General features: G+C 51.7%; 1 protein-coding gene across 1 annotated transcript in view; it reads left to right on the forward strand.

The window, feature by feature from the left end:
* LOC112545205 (uncharacterized) overlaps nucleotides 1-14278 on the forward strand; it is a 43715-nt gene extending 29437 nt beyond the window's left edge. Inside the window, exon 9 of the mRNA XM_089770033.1 lies at nucleotides 14037-14278. Coding sequence (XP_089626159.1) covers nucleotides 14037-14090 — 54 coding nt within the window. The 3' untranslated portion in view covers nucleotides 14091-14278. The remainder of the gene's footprint in view (nucleotides 1-14036) is intronic.
* Nucleotides 14279-27575: the final 13297 nt, after the last annotated feature.

Below are 27575 nucleotides of genomic sequence, written 5' to 3' on the forward strand. Positions count from 1 at the left end.
GAGGGAAGCATCCCCAGAGGGGGTCGCCAGAGTACGGCGCAGTGAGCGGCGAACTTCTGCCAATTTGCAAGGAGGAAGGGGAAGTCCTGCGCAGCTGCCAGCGACTGGCTAGCTGGGGAAACCCAGCCGCCGGCTGAAAGCCCCTCCCCCATCCTTCTCTTTCCTTCTCCAGAGCCAAACACCTCCCCTCCCTGCTATAACCCAGTCCCCTTTCGCCCCCAACCGTATGTCCGAGTCCCAGCTACAAACAAGTGCAGGCTGGAGCTGCGAGTACACATGTGCTTAAAACACAACCCCCACCTTTGCCATTATTTTCACTGGGAAAATTGACCCCGCATCACATGTTTTTACTTAGCACGATCATTTTCTGAAACGTATCTACCGTGTTAAAGGAGGAATTACTGTACAAATATTTTCTTCGCTTGCTTTTTAAGAGTAATCCATGGGAGCTTTTTCTCCTTTAGTGGACTGCAGAATTACTTCTTTAAGTAATTAGTGATGTATATAAATAATAAATCCTTTTACAAACACATACAAAATCCCAAATAGTGAAATATGGATACCCAGCAGACTGGTTTGGATGAGTCGACTAAAACTGAAGAAACTTTCAGGCCTACAATTATAAGTATACTTGACAGCAAATTAAGGAAGTGTGGATTGGATAAATGGACTGTAAGGTGGATAAAAAGTTGGCTAGATTGTGAAGCTCAACCGGCTTGATGTCAGGATGGTGGTCAGTTTCTAGCGGAGTGCCCCAAGGTTCAGTTCTACGACTGGTTTTGTTCAACATCTTTATTCATAACCTGGATGAAGGGATGGATTGAACCCTCAGCGAGTTTGCAGATGACACTAAGCTAGGGGGAGAGGTAGATATGCTGGCGGGCAGGGATAGGGTCCAGAGTGATCTAGACAAATTGGAGGATTGAGCCACAAGAAATCTGATGAGGTTCATCAAGGATACGTGCAGAGTCCTGCACTTGGGACGGAGGAATCCCAAGCATTGTTACAGGCTGGGGACCAAATGGCTAAGTAGCAGTTCTGTAGAAAAGGACCTGGGGGTTACAGTGGATAAGAAGCTGGATAGGAGTAAACAGGGTGCCCTTGTAGCCAAGAAGGATAACGGCATATTAGGGTGCATTAGGAGGATCATTGCCAGCAGATCCAGAGAAATGATTATTCCATTTTATTCGGCACTGATAAGGCCGCATCTGGAGATTTGTGTCCAGTTCTGGGCCCCCCACTATAGAAAGGATGTGGACACATTGGACAGGGTCCAGTGGAGGGCAACCAAAATGACTAGGGGGCTTGAGCACATGACCTACGAGGAGCATCTGAAGGATTTGGGTCTATTTAGTTTGCAGAAGTGATAGAATGTCCCATCCAGATTTTTTCCTTTCCAGAAGGTGAAAATACTGGACACTAGGTAACCCTATGAGACACTCAGCAAGTGGAACCAGGCCTGGGCCCGCACCCACCGTTGCATAGTTGCATACTGCCTGGATGGGAGACACACTGAAGCAGCATGGGTGTGTTAACCAGCCAGGCAGTTCACAACTATGTACTGATACTCCTAAAAATAAAACTTACCTAATTAGGAAATACCAGACATTTTATATGTCCGGTATTTTCTCAATTTGTTTCCTGGACAGAAGCCTCAACTAGTGGACTGCCTGGTTCAAAACCGCACAGCTGGCTACCATAATGGTCCGCAGCAGGGTTCCCTGTAAACTGGGCGCTTAGATGGCACCTCAGGAGAGATTCAAATGCCGCCCAGCTGATCAGCCCAGTGCCCACAGTCAGCAGCATGTGTTGCTCCTGGTGGCACACATCCACACATGCCTTGGTACACAAAACGAAAGGAATTGTGTCATGGATGAAAAACTTACAGGGAACATTGCTCCAGGTTATGAAAAAAGCCTTGGCTTCTATTGCTGGTTCTGTCCTGCTGGGTGACCTCAAGCCGCTCACACCTCCACCTTTCTGTGCATCAGTTTCCCCATCTATTTCTCTCCCGGATAAAAGAAAACAACAACAATAAATGGTCTGGTAGCACTTTATAGACTAACAAAACATGTAGATGGTATCATGAGCTTAGTGCGGTTAATGCTAAACCCTCCAGCCAGACCAGGTCTGCATCTAACAGGGTAGATTTGACCAAGTACTCTGTTAGCAAATCAGAAGAGAGGTTTTTGTCGATATATTTGATCTGTGTTTGATTCTGGCATCCGGAGATAAACACAGACGCTGTTGGTGGTGGGGTGTACGGGACAGGAAACAGGTAGCAGCCATGATCAGTTATGAGGGTAGCACCGGTCAGAGCAGAAGGGCTGCGGTCTCTCTTCTGCCTCAGCCATAGGCCTTGACAAGGACTCGGAGCAGCGACCGTGTCTGGGTTCACAGCCCAGCCCTCAGGGTCTGGCAGAGACTCTGCAGGGGGAAAAGGGTATTTTGTGCTGAGCCCCGAGAGGCAGAGGGGGCAGGTCAGCCCAAACAGCAACAGCAGCTTGTCCCTGCCCAGTCCATCAGGAGAAGACGTCGCTGGGCCATTTCCAGCCCTCTTAGTTCCTGCCACAGCCCCGATGCTCCTGCCTCTGGTCCTCTTGCTGTCTGGTGAGTGTCTGGGACCCCGGGGCTAACTCGTGGGGGGATGGGAGGACACAGAATCGAGAGCAGCCCCTGGCCCAGGGAGTTGGCAAAGAGCAGCAGAGGGGGCTGCGCTGTTGGAGGAGTGGGACTGTCCCAACCCAGCTCAGGGCCAGGACTTAATGCTGGGCCAGGTTCAGCAGTCGGGCCAGGCTGGGGTGACAGTCCCGGCTTCACAGAGTTTCAGGCCAGGAGGGACCATTGACCCGTCCAGTCTGACCCGACAGCCCAGAGCAGAGACCTTCCCCCAGCTCCCTGCCCCCAGCCCAGTCACTGGTGTGTGACTCAAGCATCCCCAGAAAGGCCACGGCCGGGCGGTGACTCCCCCACTGCCCCGGGGAGCCGGCGCCGGGTGAATCCCCCGCACGGGGAGAACCTGCTGCCTCCTTCCTCACTGGCCTTGGGCCAGACTCAGCGTCCGGCCCTGGCTCTGGCTCGGCCTGTCCCTGCCGCACTGAAGGGCCCGTCGGCACCTGGGGCTTCTCCCCGGGAAGGAGCTTAGACACCGAGACAGCCCGGCTGCCTGACCCGCCCCACGGAGCTGCCCCGGCCCCGCCTGGGAGGCCTCTTCCCCCCCCCCCCCACAGCGTTTTCTGGCCCTGCCCTGCCCCCCCCTGCACTTTGCCAGCAGCCTTTGAAACGGGGCCAGAGCCGGGCGCAGGATCCAGGATCGGCCTCCCCAAGGCCTCAGGCCGGGGAAATCCCCCCCCCCCCGCCTGCTCCCTGCCCCCTCGTTACACGGCCCAGGGGCCCATCAGCCCGGCTGCCCCGCGGTACCCTGGGAGCTCATGGCCAATTACTGTCCCCTGGGGTCTGAATCCTTCCCCAGGTCCCTGCTTCCCTGAGTCTCCTCCTGAAAACTGCTGAGGTGATTCCCCCAGATTCAGGGGGTTGGGTCTGGGACTCGGGGTCAGGCTCATGACAGGGCTGGGCTCAGTAGTTTTCAGGAGGCGACTCAGGGGTCAGGGCTCTGCACGGTGCCTGGCCCAGCCCCATGGAGCAGGCAGGGTGCCCTGGGGAGTTGGTCAGGGCAGGAATTGGGGCCTGTGTTCATGGAGGGAGCAGAGCCCCCATCAGCTGTTCAGGGCGTGTCACCGCAGGGGAGATTCCAGCCCGGCACTGACCCCACGTCCCCTTTCTGTTCCCAGCGCTGAGCCCCAGCAGCCAGGAGATCTGCTCAGCTCCTGGTGAGTCCAAATGTCTGTCTGTCTGTCTGCCCTCAATGTGCCAGGGCCTTTACCCTTCCCAGTCCTGGGAATCCAGCCTTCCCCCCGCCTCTGCAGCCTCAGTTTGCTCCCTGCTGAGCGCGGTGCCAGCAGTAATGGCACAGGAAGGGGGCAGGGTTGGGTGGGGTCTGAGCAGGGCCTACGGGTCTCTCAAATGACCTCTCCTTGCCCCGCTGCCTCTCAGTTCTTCTGTGACATCCTTGGCCCATCCCTCTCCCGGGCTCTGGCCTTGGGAAACAGGAAATGCCGCAGCTCGTACTCCAAGGGATTCACCTGGCCACAGCGCCGGCTCGTAGGCCTTGGCCTGTCTCCTAGCCATCCTGCCCTAGTAGTGTCCATCTGTGCCTGCAGCAGGGCCTATTCTTGCATTGTGCAAAGCGCCAGACAACGCCACCCAGCCCGGCCGAGCCCTGAGACTTGTACGCAGTCCATTGGCCCATTGGGAAAAGCCTCCAGTCAGCAGAGAGAGCTCATCTCCTGGCTCTCCAGCTGGGCTGAGATCAGAACCTGCATCTGAGACATGGCCCATATCCCCTGCCATTTACTTCCTGCACCATTGACAGCACCAGGCCTCAGCAACACCCCACTGCCCGCTCTGACTCCTTCCCCTCCCCAGGTGGTCTCCCTGCTCCCATCCTCTACCTGAGCCCAATGTCGGCCCGTCCAGGCGACTCCGTGCAGCTCCAGTGCTCCGTGTTCTCCTGGCACCTGGCAACCCGCATTGTCTTCTGCAAGGACGGGGAGGAGGTTTCATTCCAGATGGGCTCAGAGAAGGCCACTTACGACTATGTCCATGTGGTGTCCAGCAACAGCTCTGGGAATTACTCCTGCGGGTACGAGATCAAGGACAGTGACCACCGGGTGAATGGATCCCAGCTCAGCACTGCCCAGCGTCTCAGTGTCACTGGTAAGGAGAGAGAGAGAGAGAGAGAAGAGAGAGAGAGAGAGAGAGAGTCCTATTTCAGCGCTGCCCAGCAGAAACTCAGCATCACATGAGAGGCGTTAATGGCAGAGTGAGAACAATTAAATGAGCCCCCCTTAAATCCTGGAATTCATCAATTTTCAAAATCTGCAACAAACAAATAATGAATAAAACAGCTTTGTTCCAGATTTGTCACAAGGAACCAGGCCCTGCTCTGTGTTTCACACCCCACCCAGCACCTCTGCTCTGTGTCTCACCCGTCCCCACTCAGATGTCCCAGTCTTGGCAGCAGGGTGATCATAGAGAGGCTGAAAGGGAGCTTGAGATGTCCTCAAAGCTGGCCTCTTGCACTGAGTCAAGACACAATAAATGTAGAGCACCCCTGTCAAGGCGAGTGTCCGACCTGTTATAACCTGGGAACTCCAGAATCTGCCCTGGAATTCTATTCCAGAGCTTCACTTCTCTGAGAATAAGGAAGTTTTTCCTCCTATCGAACCAAACCCTCCTTTGCTGCAGATTAGCCCCGTCGCTTCTAGTCCTACCTTCTGTGGGCTCTTAGAACAATTGATCCCCATCCTCTGTGTAACAGCCCTGAGCAGAATTAGAGATGGTTGCCCCATTTCTAGCCCCTCCGGCTGCTTTCCCCAAGACTGAACCTGTCCAGTGTCTTTAACCTTTCCGCACGGGTCGGGTTTCCTCAGCTTTTGCTCATTTTTGTTACTCTTCTTTGGACTCTCCAAATCGCCCGCAGCTTTGCTAACGTGTCTCACCTGGGCTGCATCAGAGCGGAAGAGGGATCTCCTGTGTCTCACATATTCTCACAGGGCTGAGTCACCTACAGTTTGTGACCACAGTGGGGCGGTAGTCGTCTGCCCTCAGCCAGTGACTGCCCATGGTTATTTGTGCAAGAGCAACATGTGGGGCTAGAGGGGGGCTACGGGCTCCTCTCATCTCTTGTGAATTTGTTTGCGTAGGTGACGGCTCCCACAGCGGCGGTGCTGGGAAGTCACCCTCCTCCCCCCAGATAAATGCTTCTGAAGAGATTCTGTGTTCTGGGGACTCTATTTAGGAAAAAGTAGCCATGATAATGTAGCCATGATAATGGCCCTTGTGTGTTTATTGCCTAGGTAATGACTCCAGCAGTGGTGGTACCAGGATTTCCTCATCCCCAGGTAAATGTTCTGGTGTGTCTCTGTTTTTTGGGGCCTGTATTTAGGGCAGAGGAGGTTCTAGACTGGGTAACCCCAGTCTGAGTGTGATCGCCATGACGATGGATGTAGGAAACACACCAGCACGAAACAGAGTGTCAGGCTTCTCCAAAGAGTCTATATTGCCGCTAAGTTCTTCTGAGTTTAAGTGCCTGTTAGCCGATGGCTAGGGCGGGGTGTGTGTGTGTGTGTTACCAAGAAAAAGGTTTAACGTTTGTGACTTTACTGCTAGGACCGGGGTTTTGTTGCAGAAGGCAGCCAACAGGCTGACAGATGCCCTGGGATTATAGGAAGAGACTATTATATTTTAGATTTTAGCTGCTACAATATAGGATTTTGTTGCAGCGGGCAGTTTAGGAAAGATTGAGAGATGCCCCAACGGATTTGTTATTTGGGAGTGACACAATTTAAATGCCCAAGCTTTTTTTATACCTGTTTTTTATGATCGGCTGAAGTTTTTTTAAATTGTGCTTGGTTTTGTTACAGCAACTGAAGGAGTTAGGTTAAAGCTTAAATAGTTATAGGTTTATTAAATTATATGGTTATAATGGCTATTGCTTTATTTTTCAATTGCTAGCAAATATAGATTTTAAAAATGGTTATAAAGAAAATAAAGATAGAAAATAGAAATAATGGTATTAAATGACAGCTTAATTTTTAAAGAGCTTTATTTTATGCATGCATTAAAAAACAAAAGGACATATATGGGTATAATTTTTATTTTTTTTCTGCGTTGCTTGGTTTTAGCGTGTTAGGCCAGGATTGGTTTTTTAATTTTTTTGAAAGACGAAAATACGAGGTGGGCGTTTTTGTGGATTTTGGGAGGTTAAAACACCTAACCCGACCAGCAGGTAAATGGTAGATTGACACTGAGAGTGAGCGTGCTGCTGGACCCATTTTTATATCCATGGGGTTACGTTTTTTTTTTTATTTGTGATGCCAAATGGTGCTGGTTAGTTTTTTGTGACGCCAGCTTGTATAAGGGAGTTGCAAACTTAATTTATATTTGTAAGGGAGATAACTAAATTGGAGGTATTGAGGATTTTTTTTTTTTAGCGGGAGATTTTTTTTTTAGGGATGATTGTGTGTGATTGTATTAACATTAGGTGCCAGCCTGGCAGTTTTTGCAGCCTTGAGGTTAGTTTATTGCCTTGGTTTTTTTTTTTTTTATATTTATGTTTTCAGCTTATTTGGGGTTAGAGAGGCTTGCATATTTTGGTTTTGCATTGAAGCTTTTAAAGCTATGCTGATTTTATTGCTTTTTTTTTTTTTTTTTTTTGCCCTGTATATAGGCATTTTAGAGGGCAAGCAAGATTGATGTGACGGGGGGGGGGGGCCCCGTTTGGCTACAGTGCCTCATTAAAACTGCAAGTCACAACAATCACACTGTAGTGGGGTCTATTTGAAAACCATGAGAAGGTGGGCGGGCGAAGCCTGTCTACATTCTAAAAGCCCCTCCCCAGCCTTACGGGAGGGACAACTGGACCCATGTCCAACTGATTACGGGGAACAAATGATGATGAAAGGATCAAGGAGTTCGGGTCACAGGTTCAAAATAAGGGAACCAAATGGGGACACCGATCAGAGAACCCCAGACAGGGCCCACTGCTCCTCAAAGCTATCGATGGAGCCAGTGGATGCCGCCCAGAGGAACTGTACCGGGATACGTGACACAAGGGAGGAACGGAAGTAGGCCCCACAGTCGCAGAGAACCCCCTCCTCTAACATCTTACTCCTGGTATTGTATATGGCGGCTTTAGCTAGGGCCCCGCACTCTTAAAATCAGGAATAAGGGACCTTTCGGAAAAGGCTTTATTTTCTGAAAGATCCCTGTCTAGACTGGCGCTTTTTTCCAGCAAAGCCCCGAGCCAGAAAAAAGCGGCAGCCATGTTCCCCGCTGCATTTGCAATTCTGACTTGTCTCATCTGCATCTCTTTTCTGGAAAAGGGGTCCAGTGTAGACACAGCCAGAGAGTTTTATTAGTTTCCTTTCAAAGGGGCGTTTGCCTTCCACTTCTCTATTTGGAAAACTAATATGAAACAAACCTATCAGAGCTACACAAAACCAAATGGTGCCTTTCATTTCAAAATTCTTTCTATGAAAAGAAGCAGAAGGTTGGTGCACATAAAGTGTTTGGAGGGGAAACTTCTGATTTCAGTTAAACCGTGTTTGGATTAAAATAAAGTTTGGCAAAAAAATTGGTTGAAAAACTTCAATGAATGTTACTTTCAAAGAGCATCCAGTTATGTTGCTCTGCAGGGATCCGTGGGGTGCGCTGCCAGGTACGTTCATGGGGATCGTAGGGGGATGTCTACACTGCGTGGCTATTTTGGGGTACCCTGAAATAACTACCCTGAATCTTAAAAAGCCACCTGTTATTTCAAAACATTTCTTCAAAATAACCAGCACAGATTCTGTGTCCTGATTCCCCTCATTCCACAAGGGCTAAGGGATGTCTCAAAATAGTGCTTTATTACAAAATTTGGTGCTCTGTAGGTGTGCTAAATTTCAAAATTTTTCTGAAATAGATTAGAAATGAGACATGCAATTTGTGTAGTGCAAATCGTGTATCTTATTTTGAGTATAGGGTTCAGTGTAGACATAGCCTAGGAGTCAGTTACCACAGGACTCAGCAAGCCCCAGCCAGTAGAGATTGGTCAGTGGCTGCTTGGAGGGGCCATTCACAGCGAGGTTCTTTCCTAGGGCTGGATCTAAAGCTCCTGTTGGGATTAAAGTTCCTGTTGCCGTGCTGGTGCTGGCTGTGGCGCTTTATCTGCTGGGAAGGAAAGGTGGGTGTGAGAGTAAGACTGAGCCGTGTTAGCAAATGTACTGATAGACATGGCTGACACACCCCTGATATCCCCTGTCCCCAGTGTGCCTGGGATGGGGGGGGAGAGATGAGCAGAGACACAGTGAAACCATGTTTTGGGACAGCTGGCTTGGGGAAAACATCAAGAGATGATGGAAGGGATTGGCCGTGTGATTAGTTATTTGTGTGGCAGTAGCACCCTGGAGCCCCAGTCAGCGATCAGAGCCCCACTGTGCTAGGTGCGGTCCTGTTAGGGCCTAGGACCACCTATGTCCAGTGCTGCACAAAAATGGTCCCTGTCTATGGATCAGCAGGGGCGTTCCTCTGGATGGAATATCCACACGCAGGTCACAAAGGCTGCAAGTCAGGGAGACATCCCCTAGCCAGGAAGGGCCCTTGTGCCTGTGTGAAAGAGCTTTCCTGCATCAGGCCCTAACAACTCACTCAAAGGCTGTGAGGCCTTTCCTCACAGCACCCCCGCCCCCAGCTCTCACAGCCTCCAGACACCCCGACCAGTTCGAGACTGGCACAGAACTCATGGGACTGCCAAAAAGTCACCAGTGCAGAGGGCTTTGAACTTTCTTGCTGGGGTGATCCTAACGGGGTCTCTAGGGTCACCTCCTCAGGCTTTTCTCCCCCAGAATGAGGGTTATAATTTTTTTTATGATAATCAAGATTCTCTGATCCCCAGGACTCTCCGCCCTGGGGTTTCCTACAACATAAAATGGCAGGAGACTGGCAGTTAAATTATCAGATTTGACCACTCCACTCCCAGTCAGTGGGGCAGGTACAGGAGAGCGCTGGGCTGGGCTGTGGGGAGGGGGCTCTGTGTCGGTACAATGAGGGGCTGGGGCCGTGTCACTCAGTCTCTGTCTCTCTCTCTGCCCACGAGGAAACATGGCCCCGCCTCTGATCACTCTGTCTCGCTGCTTCCAGCTGGGTCTCTACAACGGGAGCAAAGGTAGGAGGAAATTATTCCCTCTCCTGTCTCGTTTCCATTCTGGGTCCCTCTCCCTTGAAGGGCTGGTGCAGCCTCACAGTGTAACTCAGCTCTTCTGCTGTGGGGTCTGTGTCTGTTTGTTCTGGAGGAGTTTTTGAAAAGCCCAGGGCAGGTTGAGCTCCCTGGTGGGGTGGGATAGGGTGGTTACGAGGAGATGCTTTAAGGAAGGGGTTTGTCACGGAAGTGGGTTCCTGTCCCATTCACCAGGGGCAGCAGAGGGAACATGTCTGAAATTTGCCCCAGGGATCTGAAAGAAGGAAAGTGACCCTGTTTTACCATCACAAAAAGTGGTACTGACTGATTTAGCCACTTTGCAAGAGCCAGGCCTGTTCTTTTGGTGCTGGGAGTGGCCAGGCCTCGCTTGGAACCAAAGGTCTCCAGTCCATCCATATGGGGTGGGTAACACTCAGCGTTAGGTCCGTCAGTGACAGCGAGTTCAGGGCCAGGCTCGGCACGTCCACACATGGACCCTCCCGGAAACACCCACAGCAGTTCCCTACCAGCAGCTGTGATTTCAATGCAGGTTTAGGAAGGGACGGAAGGGCAGCTATAGCGCCCTACCCCTCCTTCCCTGTTGGGGAGAGCTAAGCCGCGAGGTTTCTGAGCTCCCTGCTGACCTAGCCAGGTTTGGTGTGGTTGGTGGCTTGGCCATTTAGCTGGAGTAGAACAGGATGTGCAAGTCTTGTTATCAGACCTTCCCTCCATGAATGGTGCAACCATCATGGTACCTGCTACCCAGGAGCAGAGCTTGCTCTCTGTCCACTGCGTGTGAGCTGAATGGAGATGGAAAGTCCTAGCAGGAGAACCAGCCATGGGCAGAAACCTACTCACAGCTGGGTCTCTGCAAACAGTGCCACCTTTGTGAGCGAGAGCACATGGCCTCACTGACCCCCCCATCCTTACTGCTCCCCACAGGGAACACCAGCAGCGCCGCACAAGAGCATGAGTGTAAGAGCTTTTGGAGCTCCTGGGATCATCTGCACAAGAGGGAGAAATGTAGGGACTGGAGGTAAATGTGTTATTTTGGAGAGGAGGTTCCTTTGACACCCAGACCTGCATTGCCAGGGTTTAGGGGACTGTGTCAAGTGTTGCCCCTTCCCTTCCTTCATGGAAAGGCACATCCCAAGGAAAGCTCCTACGGAAAAGTGCCCCACCCGTGGCATTGGGAGCTGGGGGCAAGAGTGCCTCATGGGAGCTGCAGTTCAAATGCCTCATGACCGTGGTCTCCTCTTTGAGCCGGGCTCTCCCATGATGCATCACTTTCTCCCCTCTTGATGATGGTGCATTATGAGACTTCCTTGCTGCAGTGTATCATGGGAGATGCAGCCCAGCCAGTCCAGCTTATAGAGGAGACTACCAGCAAGAGGACACTGACCTATACATCCCATGCAGCCCCTTAGTGGTAACTGAATCAGAATATTTCTAGTTTGGGCCAAAATATTGCAATTTTAGGGCACTTTTTTTGAACAAAATATTGAAATTTTCTGCCGAAAGCCAACTCTGTTTATGACAAACCAGCTTGGACAGAAACCCAGAGAGACAGTTTCCATTGGAAATATTCAATGGCCACTTGCAATCCTCCTGTTCTGGTACCACCTAGTGATCCTGATTAGCATCAGGCCCCATGGCACTCAGTGCTGCCCAGGGGAGCCCTGCCCCGGATGGGGAAGCGGCAGGTGCCCTGTGGTTATAATTCATGTTCACTGAGGCATCTTCCCCTAAATGCACTTATACCCAGGTGACCATGTGCAACTAACTGTCCTTCTCTCCCCAGACACCTCGAAGAATCGGCCTGGAAAAGCCAGGGTAAGTTGTGGTTTTTATTAAGGACAAAGTGAGGTGAGAGCGGAGAGCAATTGGATTGCTTGTTCCCACTTGGCAGGGACCCGTGGGCTCGGAATGTGTATCTGTTACTCAGGGGTCCTTGTATCTGTTACTCCGATGTCCTTGCTGCTGCCCCAGATCTCTGCCCAGGAGCAGGTAGCTGCCTCCCTCACCTGCTTGGAGCCTGGCCAGTCAGGCTTGTGTGTTGCCAAGTGGCAATGGTTCTTTCCTTAAAGGATTTAGAGGCAATAAACCCATAACTTGGGTGAAGGCTTAAAGACTTTATTAAGCAAATCTCAGAATAAAATGCAATGCTTATTAAGAAAGTACAATGCTTATTAAGCCTAAGCAAATTTCAGGATAAAATGCAATGCTTACGTCTCTTCTGCTGTCGGGAACCCCCTGAAGAAGGACAACAGACAGACCCCAGTGGCCGGTACATAGCACCTCCTGCAGCTTCAGGTTCGAATATTAGAAATATCCCTGGCTTTTATATACTATTGGATTTACATTACTCACACCTGTTGCTTTGAGAACCTGACAAAATTGTTGATACATTGCATATTTTCCTAAGTCAAAAAATTAGCTTTATCAGTGGCAAACCTTAAACATAGATAACTATGTGATAATCCCAAACACTCCCGTACTCCTGTACCATGTGGATGGCTTTGGGACCCATCCCAGAACTTGTTGAAAGTAAACAGTGCGTTCCTACCTGTACCATCTTCAGCAAGCAGCTGACCCTTTGCGAATAATAAGAAAATAATGAGAGGTAAAAAGCACAAATGGAGCTGCCTAGGGCATCCAGGCCTGAAGGGAGATGCAGGCATAAAAGGAACGATTGCTGTATACCACCTAATCAACTTGATATCATAATTATCTTCCACACTTCCACTACACCTTGGTCCCCACAGACGTCCAGACCAATCAGGTCAATAGGAAGGTTTCATCACCACGTCATTCTTGGTACAGTTTTGTCCTAAAAGCCTGGGGCAGAGAACATAAATGGTCTCAGGGATGGAGTGCCATTCACTTTGCAGAGATTCCCCTGGTGTTGCTGTGACTTCTCTTACACTAATACACAAGGATTTAGCCCTTAGGGCTTTTCAGGTGTGCCTCTGGGACAGGGTGCGACAGGCAGAGCTGTTTATGCGCTGTGTGAATTCACAAGTCGGTTAAATGCTATTAAAATGGTACAGACTGGTCTCCCTTCTGATCCAAGCAGCGAGCCGGTAGTTTGATTCCAGGGTAGCTCTGGTGAGAGGAGAGGTTTGGGCTTGGATTTGATTTGCAGTGAACGTACGAAGTGCTGGTTCCTGGCACACAACAGGAACCAAATACCAGGAGGCAGAGTCTTTGACCCCAGCAGACTGGTCTTCCTTCTGATCCAAGCAGTGAGCCAATGGTTGGAGTTGCAGAGGAGACAATGATGGCAGAGTTGGGTTTCGGTGTTGATACAACCCCATTGATTTTGTAGATTGATTCTAAGGCCTGTCTCCTGGAAACAGGAACCAAACAGCAGGACGCAGAGTCTTTGATCCCAGCCAGCACTCTGCCCAAAAGCCCTCTCTCATGCGCTGTCTGTCGCTCTTTTTTTCTCAGGGTCCTGCCCAGGTCTGACTTTCTTGTTGTTTTGTTTGGTTGCTTCTAAGGTGTTTCTGTTGCTTTTGTCTCTCTCTCACACACACGCATGTACCTAAAGCTACAGTCAGATCAACCTCTGCCCTGTTAGCAGACCCCGAGGTACCTGCCATGCCCAGACTGTCTGGAGTCCAGTCCATGGGTGGGGGTTGCCCAGTGCTTCAGCAGACACTAACAAAGGGGTATTGAATGGTTCCCTTCCTTAGCCTGAGTGATGGGTGCTCATCACAGCCTCCAAATTCAACAGCATGCCGTGATTGCCCAGAGATTGGAGTCAGGCTATGCCGATGCCCAGTCACAATATCATTATATCAAGTGTAAATAATCATTTTAATTATTGCCGTTAATAACATCTGTGATAAAAATACAACATTGGATGGGGAAAACGACACTGCCTTTGACGTTGAGGAATCCTTATTTCAGATAATGGCTCCCCGTTGCAGGGGGAACCCGGCGCTGCCTCCGTGGGCGTCCGGCATAGGGAGAGGAGGAGAAGGGCTCCTCTGCGCAGCTGGCAGGCATCAGGGCAACCCTGGGGAGCAGGAAAGGGCCAGACCGAGGCTGGGGGAAGGGGAATCTGAGCTGCCTACATCAGAGAGGCTGGTGTCAGAAGCTGATGTGATGTTTCCCAGAGGAAATGCCCACTAGAGCTGCTCCTGTTGTATGCACAGTGGGGCTGTCTGAGGGGATATCTTCTAGGTTCCTTTCTCTGGCTTTCTGCTGGCTGAGCAGAACAGTAACATTTCCATGTTTTACCTTAAAGCATTGGCAGCCCCAGAGACAGACGGCACCGATATACGAGAACATCGCACTGTAGCAGGGCAGAAATCATTAGTGCTCCGGCACTGGAATGCAGGGCTCCTCCGTGCGCAGCCTCATCACAGAACCGCATCACAGAATCCCGTAAGGTCCTTTCAGCAAGGAAGTGCGGGACCTTGTCTGGGGCCACAGCTGGACAACGTGGTGCAGGAAACAATGTTCTTTCTCAATAAAATTGGGGGAAATGCCCAAACTCTGTGTCCTACCCTCAGATTCTTTGTATGGATGGCTCAGCTCCAGGGCCCGCTCCGTGCTGTGCAGAGTTTGCACCACCAACCCCCAAGTGCACAAAATCACAAGGAAGGTCCCTCACAATCCCCAAAGTGCGTATTGCACAGTAACCTGTGTATACATGAGACATAGAAGGATGTGAGTGTCCTGCCAGTGATGGGAAATATCCCAGCTCCCCACACAGATTAACCCTGTCTCTGCGCTCCGGCCAGTCGTCCTTTGACTCATCAGGCTTGAGCCTTACACTGGTGGGAGAGTGAGACACAGAGACACAAACAACAGAGACCCAGATAATGAAGAGTAGACAGGACCTTCCACAGAAACACTCCGTATTACTGTGATTCACAGTTTCTATTGTGGTAGCACCTAGGCTATGTCTAGAGTGCAAGCCTCTTTCGAAAGAGGCTCTTTCGAAAGATACTTTCGAAAGAGCCTCTTTCGAAAGAGAGCGTCTAGACTGCACGTTGAACTTTCGAAAAAGCGGCTTGCTTTTTTGAAAGAAAGCATCCAGTGAGTCTGGATGCTCTCTTTCGAAGAAGCCCTATTTACATTGAAGAACGCCTTCTTTCGAAAGAGGAACTTTCGAAAGAAGGCGTTCTTCCTCATGAAATGAGGTTTACTGCCATCGAAAGAAAAGCCGCGTTCTTTCGATTTAATTTTGAAAGAACGCGGCTTGAGTCTGGACGCAGGTGAGGTTTTTTCGAAAAAAGGCTACTTTTTTCGAAAAAAACCCTGAGTCTGGACACAGCCCTAGAGACTGACTGGGTCCTGACCCCATTGTGTCAGGAGCTGCAGAAACAGAGAGGAAATGACAGAGCCTGCCCCATATTGCTCAGGTAACTGTTGGGTGGGCAAAAGTACTGCCCCTCTCTTAGTGCTTTCACACAATATTTATATGAGGGGATGGGGAGAACCACAATTTAGTAAATGTGAGCATTTTCTGCAAGGATTTCAGAGGGCTGCCCTTTACAATTAAAAACAATAAAAGGTAAAAGCTTAGGAATTCACTTTATAAAATTTAGTAGTGATACAAATAATATCCTAGTTTTTACTAAATTACAAGGCTATTTAACAACTTACATGTGCTATTTTAATAACATATGGATATAAACAAATATTAAATTTAAAGGAAAGAGTTTTCACAGTGCAAGAGTGAGAAGTATCTTAGAACTCATCCAGCTAAGTGTTAGTCAGAGTCTTTCTTAGTTAACTTCCTGTGGTTTGCGGTGGGAAAAGCACAGAAAGGATGTGGACGCATGGGAGAGGGTCCAGCGGAGGGCAACGAAAACGACTAGGGGGATGGAGCACATGACCCATGAGGAGCATCTGAGGGATTTGGGCTTATTTAGTTTGCAGAAGTGATAGACTGTCCCATCCAGATTTTTTATTGTCTAGGAGGTGAAAATCGTGGACACCAGGTAACCCTATGACACACTCAGAAACCGGAACTAAGCATGAGCCCAGATCCAGGCCTGGGCCAGCCCCAGCTCACAGCCCTCCCAGGCCTCCCCTCCCCCCTCTTCTCTCTTCTCTCCACTTACCTGGTTCCACAGGGAAGCTGTCTTGTGACATGGAGGAAGAAAACAAGATGGCTGCCAGCAAAAAAAGCCCCAAAGGCCTCAAAGTAGCCATGTTGGTTTTTCTGTATTTTTACCGCCCAGGTGTCCCTGAGCCCCACCACAACCCAGGTATTGGGGGTCTATCTGCTTCCCCCTTGTGTCCCTTCAGGGATCCCAGTGTTTCCTGACCCCCAGAGTAAAAGTTAATGACCAAGATGCCCCAAAAGGTCCCCGATCAGGGATGCAAATCAGGCCAGACTCCCCGATCATTAGGGTTACCAGGTGGCTTCAAAAAAATATTGGACATGCTTGATCTCAGATGTGGGGGAGGACCATCTGAGAGGGGAGTAGGGCTGGCGAGGGAGGGTCAGGGAAGTGGGGTTAGCTGGGGGACATCGGCGGGGGTGTAGGGTCAGCAGGGCTAGCCAGGGGAGATCAGGGGGAGAACCAGCCAGTGGGAAGTGGGGATGGCTGGGAGGGAGTCAACGGGGGGACGAGGGGGGTCAGGAGGAGGGCGGTGGGAGAACCAGTTGGCAGGAAGCAGGGCTGGCCTGGAGAGGGTCAGAAGGAGCAGGGTTTCCATGGTCAGGGGGAACAGGAAGAGAGAATTGGCCAGTGGGAAGCAGGGCTGACCCAGGCGTGTACAGATCCTGGGGCGCTGTCCATCTCACACACAGTTCCAGGGACGCACGAATGAATCCGGCCCCAGGGATTCCATCCCACCCGGCCCCGCACCCACTGTAGCATAGTTGCATACTGCCTGCCTGGTAGACACACTGGGTACGTCTAGACTAGTTGCCTCCAGCGACAGAGGCATGTAGATCAGGCTACCTGGCATAGACAAAGAAATGGGGATTTAAATAATCCTCACTTCATTAAAATAAACACGGCTGCCGCGCTGTGCCGATGATCTTTGCCTGTGCCGGGTAGCCTAATCTACATGCCTTTGTCGCCAGAGGCATGTAGTCTAGACATACCCATTGACACAGCACGAGTGTGTCTACCAGCCAGGCAGTTCACAACTATGCACTGATACTCCTAAAAATAAAACTTACCTAATTAGGAAATACCAGACATTTTATATGTCCGGTATTTTCTCAATGTGTTTCCTGGACAGAACCCTCAAATAGTGGACTGCCTGGTTCAAAACCGGATCTCTGGCAACCCTAATGGTCAGCAGCAGGGTTCCCTGTAAACTGGGCGCTTAGATGGCCCCTCAGGAGAGATTCAAATGCCGCCAAGCTGATCAGCATAGTGACCACAGTCAGCAGCATGTGTTGCTACATCCACACATGCCTTGGTACACAAAACAAAAGGAATTGTGTCATGGATGAAAAACTTAGAGGGAACATTGCTCCGGCGAATGAAAAAAGCCTTGGCTTCTATTCCTGGTTCTGTCCTGCTGGGTGTCCTCAGGCCTCTCACGCATCCACCTTCCTGTGCCTCAGTTTCCCCATCTATTTCTCTCCTGGATAAAAGAAAAAAAAACAACAACAAATGGTCTGGTATATAGAATAACAAAACTTGTAGATGGTATCATGAGCTCAGTGTGGTTAATGCTAAACCCTCCAGCCAGACCAGGTCTGCATCCTACAGGGTAGGTTTGACGAAGTCCACTGTTAGCAAATCAGAAGAGAGGTTTTTGTCAATATATTTGATCTGTGTTTGATTCTGGCATCCGGTGATAAACACAGACGCTGTTGGTGGTGGGGTGTACGGGACAGGAAACAGGTAGCAGTCACGATCAGTCATGAGGGTAGCACCGGTCAGAGCAGAAGGGCCGCGGTGTCCCTGATGCCTCAGCCATAGGCCCTGACAAGGACTCGGAGCAGCGCTTGTGTCTGGGTTCACAGCCCAGCCCTCAGGGTCTGGCAAAGACTCTGTGCAGGGAAAAGGGTCTTTTGTGCTGAGCCCAGAGGAGCAGAGGGGGCAGGTCGGCCCAGACAGCAACTTCAGCTCGTCCTCCCCAGTCCATCAGGAGAAGACGTCGCTGGGCCATTTCCAGTGCTCTCGGTTCCTGCCACAGCCCCGATGCTCCTGCCTCTGGTCCTCTTGCTGTCTGGTGAGTATCTGGGACCCCGGGGCTAACTCGTGGGGGGCTGGGAGGACACAGAATCGAGAGCAGCCCCTGGCCCAGGGAGTTGGCAGAGCAGCAGAGAGGGCTGCACTGTTGGAGGAGTGGGACTGTCCCAACCCAGCTCAGGGCCAGGACTTAGTGCCGGGCTGGGACCAGCAGTCGGGCCAGGCTGGGGTGACTGTCCCGGCTTCACTGAGTTTCAGGCCAGGAGGGACCATTGGCCCGTCCAGTCTGACCCGACAGCCCAGAGCAGAGACCTTCCCCCAGCTCCCTGCCCCCAGCTCAGTCACTGGTGTGAGACTCAAGCATCCCCAGAAAGGCCCCGGCCGGGCGGTGACTCCCCCACTGCCCCGGGGAGCCTGACAGCGTTTTCTGGCTCTGCCCTGCCCCCCCCCTGCACTTTGCCAGCATCGGCCCCCCCGCCAGCTCCCTGCCCCTCGTTACACAGCCCAGGGGCCCATCAGCCCGGCTGCCCCACGGTGCCCTGGGAGCTCGTGGCCAATTACTGTCCCCTGGGGCCTAAATCCTTCCCCGGGTCCCTGCTTCCCTGAGTCACCTCCTGAAAACAGCTGAGGTGATTTGGGCTCAGGCCCCAGGCTGCAGGGCGGCGGCGTTCCCTGGGGAGCTGGGACCTGGCACTTGGCTGGATCCCAGCCCTGGGGTGTCCCTGGGCCCAGCTCCCCACGCCAGGCCCATGGGGTCAGGCCGGTGTCGGGGACTTCTAACCCAGACGGCTTCAGTTCGTTGTCTGACCGCAAAGAGACAGGCAACACCAGCAAGGTCTAATCACAAAGCTCTTTATTGAAGAGTGCACACGACAATAGAGAGCAGCCCGTCTCTACCAAGAACCAGCCCCTCGATTTCTACAACAAGTGGGGTTATATAGGCAGTTCCGTCGCGTCATAGACTATTTACTTAAGCAACCCACCTCCCTTTGTTAGTGAGAAACTTCTAGCATGGGTGCATACCTTGCCAACTATACAAGGTGGCCTTGATACATTAGCAACTTTCTTATTAAGACAGAAAGCAAGTACCAGGCAACGAGGAGACAGGGAGTTTTCTTATCAGTTTCTTAAGCAAGCTGTTCAGCTCAGCAAGTACAAAAATGCAGCTGTTCACTTATTTCATGCCCTTGCTCAACCCATGTCTCAAATTTTGTTCAGGGACTACCCAGAACCCTTTGATGGACTCTTCTCGGTCTGTCTTAGCATAACCGCCCTAGGCCCAATTTTCTGTGGCCTAACACCGGGCTGGGCTCAGATGCTCCTGGGGTGTCAGCGCAGCCTGGAGGCAGAGAGCAGGGAGGCCATTGTCATTGGAGGGTGGGGGGATATCGGGGTCCAGTCCCTGGGCTCCCTGTTACCGATGAGCCAGAGACATTGACCTGGGCTCCAGGCTGGGCTCTGGTTCTGGATTCCCCCAGATTTCAGGGGGTTGGGTCTGGGACTCGGGGTCAGGCTCATGACAGGGCTGGGCCCAAATCACCTCAGTAGTTTTCAGGAGGCAACTCAGGGTTCAGGGCTCTGCACGATGCCTGGCCCAGCCCCATGGAGCAGGCAGGGTGCCCTGGGGAGTTGGGCAGGGCAGGAATTGGAGCCTGTGTTCATGGAGGGAGCAGAGCCCCTATCAGCTGTTCAGGGCGTCTCACCGCAGGGGAGATTCCAGCCCGGCACTGACCCCACGTCCCCTTTCTGTTCCCAGCGCTGAGCCCCAGCAGCCAGGAGATCTGCTCAGCTCCCGGTGAGTCCAAATGTCTGTCTGTCTGTCTGTCCTCAATGTGCCCAGTGCTTTTACTCCTCCCAGTCCTGGGAATCCAGACCTCCCTCCCCCCTCCCGCCTCGACTTGCTCCCTGCTGAGCGCGGTGCCAGCGGCAATGGCACAGGAAGGGGGCAGGGCTGGGTGGGGTCTGAGCAGGGCCTACAGGTCTTTCAAATGACCTCTCCTTGCCCTGCTGCCTCCCAGTTCTTCTGGGACATCCTTGGCTCATCCCTCTCCCGGGCTCTGGCCTTGGGAAACAGGAAATGCCGCGACTCTGACCCCAAGAGATTTACCAACCCACAGCGCCGGCTCACAGCCCTTGGCCTGTCTCCCAGCTGTCTGCCCCAGCTGTGTCCATCTCTGCTCACCGCAGTGCCTCCTGTTCTAGCACAATGTGCAGCACCAGGCAGCAGCACCTAGCCTGGCCGAGCCCTGAGACTTGTACGCAGCCAGTTAGCCCATGGGATAAAGCCTCTGGTCAGCAGAGAGAGCTCATCTTCTATCTCCCCAGCTGGGCTAGGATCAGAGCTTCATCTGAGATTTGGCACAGACCCCTGCCATTTACCTCCTGCCCCGCTGACAGCACCAGGCCACCGCAACACCCCACTGACAGCTCTGACCCCTTCTCCTTGCCAGGCGCTCTCCCTGCCCCCATCCTCTACCTGAACCAGATGTCGGCCCAGCCAGGGGACTCTGTGCAGGTCAGGTGCTTCATGTCCTCCTGGCACCTGGCCACTCGCATCGTCTTCTGCAAGGACGGCGAGGAGGTTTCATTCCAGACGGGCTCAAAGAAGGCCACCTATGACTACATCCATTCAGTGTCCAGCAACAGCTCTGGGAATTACTCCTGCGGGTACGAGATCAAGGACAGCAACAGTCGGGTGAATGGATCCCAGCTCAGCACTGTCAAGCTCCTCAGTGTCACTGGTAAGGAGAGAGAGAATGTGTGTGTGTGTGTGTCCTATTTCAGTACTACCCAGCAGCAACTCAGCATCACAGGAGAGGCGTTAATGGCAGAGTGAGAAATACAATTAAATGAATCCCCCCTAAAATCCAAACACTGGAATTCATCGATTTTCAAAATCTGAAACAAACCAATAGTGAATAAAACAGCTTTGTTCCAAGTTTGTCAGAACTGTCTTTACAGGTTTACTTTGCTCCTGATCCGTGTTTTACCCCCCTCCACCCGCCACCCAGCACCTCTGCTCTGCGTTTTACCCGTCCCCACTCAGATGTCCCAGTCTTGGCAGCAGGGTGATCATAGAAAGGCTGGAAGGGAGCTTGAGATGTCATCAAAGCTGGCCTCTTGCACTGAGTCAGGACACAATAAATCTACAGCACCCCTGTCAAGGCGAGTGTCCGACCTGTTATAACCTGATGATGGGAACTCCAGAATCTGCTCTGGAATTCTATTCCAGAGCTTCACTTCTCTGAGAATAAGGAAGTTTTTCTTCCTATCTAACCCAACCCTCCTTTGCTGCAGATTAGCCCCGTCGCTTCTAGTCCTACCTTCTGTGGGCCCTAGAACAATTGATCCCCATCCTCTGTGTAACAGCCCTGAGCAGAATTAGAGATGGTTGCGCCATTTCTAGCCCCTCCAGCTGCTTTCCCCAAGACTGAACCTGTCCAGTGTCTTTAACCTTTCCACACAGGTCGGGTTTCCTCAGCTTTTGCTCATTTTTCTTGCTCTTCTTTGGACTCTCCAAATCACCCCCGGGTTTGCTAACATGGCCCTTGTGTGTTTATTGCCTAGGTAATGACTCCAGCAGTGGTGGTACCAGGATTTCCTCATCCCCAGGTAAATGTTACTGGTGCGTCTCTGTTTTTTGGGGCCTGTATTTAGGGCAGAGGAGGTTCTAGGCTGGGTAACCCCAGTCTGAGTGTGATCGCCATGACGATGGATGTAGGAAACACACCAGCACGAAACAGAGTGTCAGGCTTGTCCAAAGAGTCGCTTCTAGTCCTACCTTCTGTGGGCCCTAGAACAATTGATCCCCATCCTCTGTGTAACAGCCCTGAGCAGAATTAGAGATGGTTGCGCCATTTCTAGCCCCTCCAGCTGCTTTCCCCAAGACTGAACCTGTCCAGTGTCTTTAACCTTTCCACACAGGTCGGGTTTCCTCAGCTTTTGCTCATTTTTCTTGCTCTTCTTTGGACTCTCCAAATCACCCCCGGGTTTGCTAACATGGCCCTTGTGTGTTTATTGCCTAGGTAATGACTCCAGCAGTGGTGGTACCAGGATTTCCTCATCCCCAGGTAAATGTTACTGGTGCGTCTCTGTTTTTTGGGGCCTGTATTTAGGGCAGAGGAGGTTCTAGGCTGGGTAACCCCAGTCTGAGTGTGATCGCCATGACGATGGATGTAGGAAACACACCAGCACGAAACAGAGTGTCAGGCTTGTCCAAAGAGTCTATATTGCCGCTAAGTTCTTCTGAGTTTAAGTGCCTCATTAAAACTGCAAGTCACAACAATCACACTGTAGTGGGGTCTATTTGAAAACCATGAGAAGGTGGGCGGGCGAAGCCTGTCTACATTCTAAAAGCCCCTCCCCATCCTTATGGGAGGGACAACTGGACCCATGTCCAACTGATTACCGGGGACAAATGATGACGAAAGGATCAAGGAGCTCGGGTCACAGGTTCAAAATAAGGGTACCAAATGGGGATACCAAGCAGAGAACCCCGGACAGCACCCACTGCTCCTCAAAGCTATCGATGGAGCCAGTGGACGCCGCCCAGAGGAACTGTACCGGGATACGTGACACAAGGGAGGAACGGAAGTAGGCCCCACAGTCGCAGAGAACCCCCTCGTCTAACATCTTACTCCTGGTATTGTATATGGCTCCTTTTGCTTGGGCCAGGAGTAGGTTGACAAGGAGATCTCGCGACTTTGTGGGGCCACAGCTGTTCCCTAGGTGCGGTCCAAAAACAGACCGGCTGCAGATTTTGCAGCCGGCTGGGAGTCCAGGGGTGGGGAAATCAGGGTGGCCCGTGGAACAGGAGCCCAATAAAAAGGTACGGAGGCTTTGCAGGAAGGGAGGGGTGGGGCGTACCGTGTCGCAGGGCTCTCTGTAGGAGGTTGGTGCTGGGAGGTCACCCTGCTCCCCCCAGATAAATGCTTCTGAAGAGATTCTGTGTTCTGGGGACTCTAGTTAGGGATAGTAGGTCTCCAGTCTGAGTGTGATTGTCATGACAATGGCCCTTGTGTGTTTATTGCCTAGGTAATGATTCCAGCAGTGGTGGTACCAGGATTTCCTCATCCCCAGGTAAATGTTCTGGTGCCTCTCTGTGTTTTGGGGCCTGTATTTAGGGCAGAGGAGGGTCTAGGCTGGGTAACCCCAGTCTGAGTGTGATCGCCATGACGATGGATATAGGAAACACACCAGCACGAAACAGAGTGTCAGGCTTATCCAAAGCAGGACATTCTCCCTGCAGCTCTCCCGGGCTTTACCCAGCATGGCTGAGCTGGGTTGTATCTTCGCAGGGCAGGAAAGTGGCTCTGTCAGAGGGGGAATCCCACACCCTTCTGCTGGGCAAGTTTCCTCTGGAGTTCCCTGTCCCCTCTGCTGACCCGGCAGCCAGTGAGCTATTGCCTCCTCTGCACTCACTGGGTGGGGGGTTGTTCTGGCAGGAGGCACCAGACACATCATCAGAAGTCAGCCAAAGTACCACAGCGGGAGAAGAAGGGGGTGGGGCAGTGACGTACATGCCCAGGGGATGGGGCCTGGATGAGCGTGCATTCCCAATGGAGACAGAGGAGAGTGGAGAGAGAGTGAGAGGCAGGAGGGGGAGAAGAGAAAGAAAGAGACTGAGAGAGAGGCAGAAGGCAGAGGAGAGCTGAGAGAGAGAGAGAGGGAAGCAGTGAGGAGGAGATAGAGAGAAAGAGACACGGAGCGAGAGACTGGAGGCTTAGGAGAGAATACCGACGTGGAGGAGAGACCTGAAAATCCCGTCTGATGACGGGCTACTTGGCTAGTTCAAAATATTTTTTAAAATAACCCTCAGACTGTTTCTGCGTCCTGATTCCCCTCATTCCACAAGGGTTAAGGGATGTCTCAAAATAGAGCTTTATTACAAAATTTGGTGCTGTGTAGATGTGCTAAATTTCAAAATAACCGCTTCTGAAATAGATTCAAAATGAGACATGTAATTTGAGTAGTGCAAATTGCGTTTCTTATTTTGAGTATAAGCGGCGAGGAGTCCTGTGGCACCTCATAGACTAACTGAAGTGTTGGAGCATAAGCTTTCTTTCGTGGGCAAAGACCCCCTTCATCAGATGCAGTGTAGACATACCCAAAGAGTCACTTACCACAGGACTCAGCAAGTCCCAGCCAGTAGAGACTGGTCAGTGGCTACTTGGAGGGGCCATTCACAGCGAGGTTCTTTCCTAGGGCTGGATCTAAAGCTCCTGTTGGGAATTACAGTCCCTGCCGTGCTGGTCCTGGCTGTGGTGCTTTATCTGCTGGGAAGAAAAGGTGGGTGTGAGATTGAGGCTGAGCTATGTTAACAAATGTACAGACAGACGTGGCAGAGACACCCCTGAGATCCCTATCCCCAGTGTGCCTGGGATGGGGGGAGAGAGATACCAAAGACACAGTGTAACCATGTTTTGGAGCAGCTGGCTTGGGGAAAACATCAACAGACGATGGGAGGGATTGGCCATGTGATTAGTTATTTGTGTGGCAGTAGTGCCTGGGAGCCCCAGTCCGGGATAAGAGCCCCACTGCACTCGGTGCTGTCCAATTAGGGACTAGGACTCCCCTATGTCCAGTGCTGCACAGAGATGGTCCCAGTCTATGGGTCAGCAGACGCGTTTCTCTGGATGGAATATCCACATGCAGGTCACTGAGGCTGCAGCTCAGGGAGGCATCCCCTAGCCAGGGAGGGCCCTTGTGCCCGTGTGTAGGAGCTTCCCTGCATCAGGCCCTAACAACTCTGAACACAGAGCTCTGGGCACCGCTCTGCCCTGCAGCCTTTCCTCACAGTGCCCCACCCCCCGGCTCCCACAGCCTCCAGTCACCCTGACCAGCTCGAGACTGGCTCAGAACTCATGGGACTGCCAACAAGTCACCAGTGCAGGGGGCTTTGAATTTTCTTGCTGGGGTGATCCTAACGGGGTCTCTAGGGTCACCTCCTCAGGCTTTTCTCCCCCAGAATGAGGGTTATAATTCTTTTTATGATAATCAAGACTCTCTGATCCCCAGGACTCTCTGCCCTGGGGTTTCCAACAACATAAAATGGCAGGAGACTGGCAGTTAAGTCATCAAATTTGACCACTCCACTCCCAGTCAGTGGGGCTGGTGCAGGAGAGCGCTGGGCCGGGCTGTGGGGAGGGGGCTCTGTGTCTGTACAATGAGGGCTTGGGGCCGTGTCACTCAGTCTCTGTCTCTCTCTCTCTCTGCCCACGAGGAAATGTGGCCCCGTCTCTGATCACTCTGTCTCGCTGCTTCCAGCTGGGTCTCTGTGGAGGGAGCACAGGTAGGAGGAAATTATTCCCTCTTACTTGAAGGGCTGGTGAAGCCTCACAGTGTAACTCAGCTCTTCTGCTGTGGGGTCTGTGTGTGTTTGTTCTGGAGGAGTTTTTGAAAAGCCCAGGGCAGGTTGAGCTCCCTGGTGGGGTGGGATCAGGGGGTTACAAGGAGATGCTTTAAGGAAGGGGTTTGTCACAGAAGTGGGTTCTTGTCCCATTCACCAGGGGCAGCAGAGTGAGCAAGTTTGAAATTTGTCCAGGGATCTGAAAGAAGGAAAGTGACTCCGTTTTACCATCACAAAATGGCACCTACTGATTTAGCCACTTTGCAAGAGCCAGGCCTGTTCTTCTGGGGCTGGGAGTGACCAGGCCTGGCTGTGAACCAAAGGTCTCCAGTCCCTCCAGATGGGGTGGGTAACACCCAGCGTTAGGTCCGTCAGTGACAGCGAGTTCAGGGCCAGGCTCGGAACGTCCACACATGGATCCGACCAGAAACATCCACAGCAGCTGTGATTTCAATGCAGGTTTGTGCGGTGGTGGGGCAGCTATAGCGCTCCGGCCCTCCTTCCCCACGGGGGAGAGCTAAGCCGTGGGGTGTTTGAGCTCCCTGCTGACCTAGCCAGGTTTGGTGTGGTTGGTAGCTTGGCCGCTTAGCTGGAGTAGAACAGGATGTGCAAGTCTTGTTATCAGACCTTCCCTCCATGAATGGTGCAACCATCATGGTACCTGCTACCCAGGACCAGGGCTTGCTCCTTCTCCACTGCGTGTGAGCTGAATGGAGATGGAAGGTCCTAGCGAGAGAACCAGCCACAGGCAGGAACCTATTCACAGCTGGGTCTCTGCAAACAGACTCAGTGCCACCAGCGTGAGCGAGAGCACATGGCCTCACTGACCCCCCCATCCTTACTGCTCCCCACAGGGAACACGTCCAGCATGACACCAGCAGCGCCGCACAGGAGCATGAGTGTAAGAGCTTTTGGATTCTTTTGGAGCTCCTGGGATCACCTGCACAAGAGGGAGAAATGTCGGGACTGAGGGTAAATGTGTTATTTGGCGGGGGGAGGTTCCTTTGACCCCAAGCTCTGCATTGTCAAGGCTTAGGGGACCGAGTCAACTGTTACCCCTTCCCTTTCTTCATGGAAAGACACATCCCAGGGAAAGCTCCTACGGAAAAATGCCCCACCTCTGGCATTGGGAGCTGGGGGCAAGAGTGCCTCATGGGAGCTGTAGTTCAGATGCCTCATGACCGTGGTTTCCTCTTTGAGCCGGGCTCTCCCATGATGCATCACTTTCTCCCCTCTTGATGATGGTGCATTATGAGACTCTCTTGCTGCAGTGCATCATGGGAGATGCAGCCCAGCCAGTCCAGCTTGTAGAGGAGACTACCAGCAAGAGGACACTGGACTACACATCCCATGCAGCCCCTTGGTGGTAACCGAATCAGAATATTTGTAGTTTGGGTCAAAATATTGCAGTTTGGGGGCACTTTTTTTAAACAAAATATTGAAATGTTCTTCTGAAAGCCAAATCTGTTTGTGACAAACCAGCTTGGACAGAAACCCAGAGAGACAGTTTCCATTGGACATCTTCAGTGGCCACCTGCAATCCTCCTGTTCTGGTACCACCTAGTGACCCTGATCAGCATCAGGCCTCATGGTGCTCAGAGGAGCCCAGGCAAGCTCTGCCCTAGCTGGGGGAGGAGCAGGTGCCCTGTGGTTATAATTCATGCTCAAGGAGGTACCTTCCTCTAAATGCACTTACACCCAGGTGACCATGTGCAACTAACTGTCCTTCTCTCCCCAGACACCTCGAAGAATCGGCCTGGAAAAGTCAGGGTGAGTTGTGGTTTTTATTAAGGACAAAGTGAGGTGAGAGCGGAGAGCAATTGGATTGCTTGTTACCACTTGGCAGGGACCCATTGGGTCGGAATGTGTATCTGTTACTCAGGGGTCCTTGTATCTGTTACTCTGGTGTCCTTGCTGCTGCCCCAGATCTCTGCCCAGGAGCAGGTAGCTGCCTCCCTCATCTGCTTGGAGCCTGGCCAGTCAGGCTTGTGTGTTGCCAAGTGGCAATGGTTCTTTCCTTGAAGGATTTGGAGGCAATAAGCCCATAACCTGGGTGACGGCTTAAAAACTTTATTAAGCAAATCTCAGAATAAAATGCAATGCTTATTAAGAAAGTACAATGCTTATTAAGCCTAAGCAAATTTCAGGATAAAATGCAATGCTTACGTCCCTTCTGCTGTCGGGAACCCCCTGAAGAAGGACAACAGAGAGACCCCAGTGGCCGGTACATAGCACCTCCTGCAGCTTCAGGTTCGAATATTAGAAATATCCCTGGCCTTTATATACCATTGGATTTACATTACTCACACCTGTTGCTTTGAGA

This window comes from Pelodiscus sinensis, chromosome 18 (assembly GCF_052426305.1).
Source record: "Pelodiscus sinensis isolate ZL-2025 chromosome 18, ASM5242630v1, whole genome shotgun sequence".
Lineage (NCBI taxonomy): Eukaryota > Metazoa > Chordata > Testudines > Trionychidae > Pelodiscus > Pelodiscus sinensis.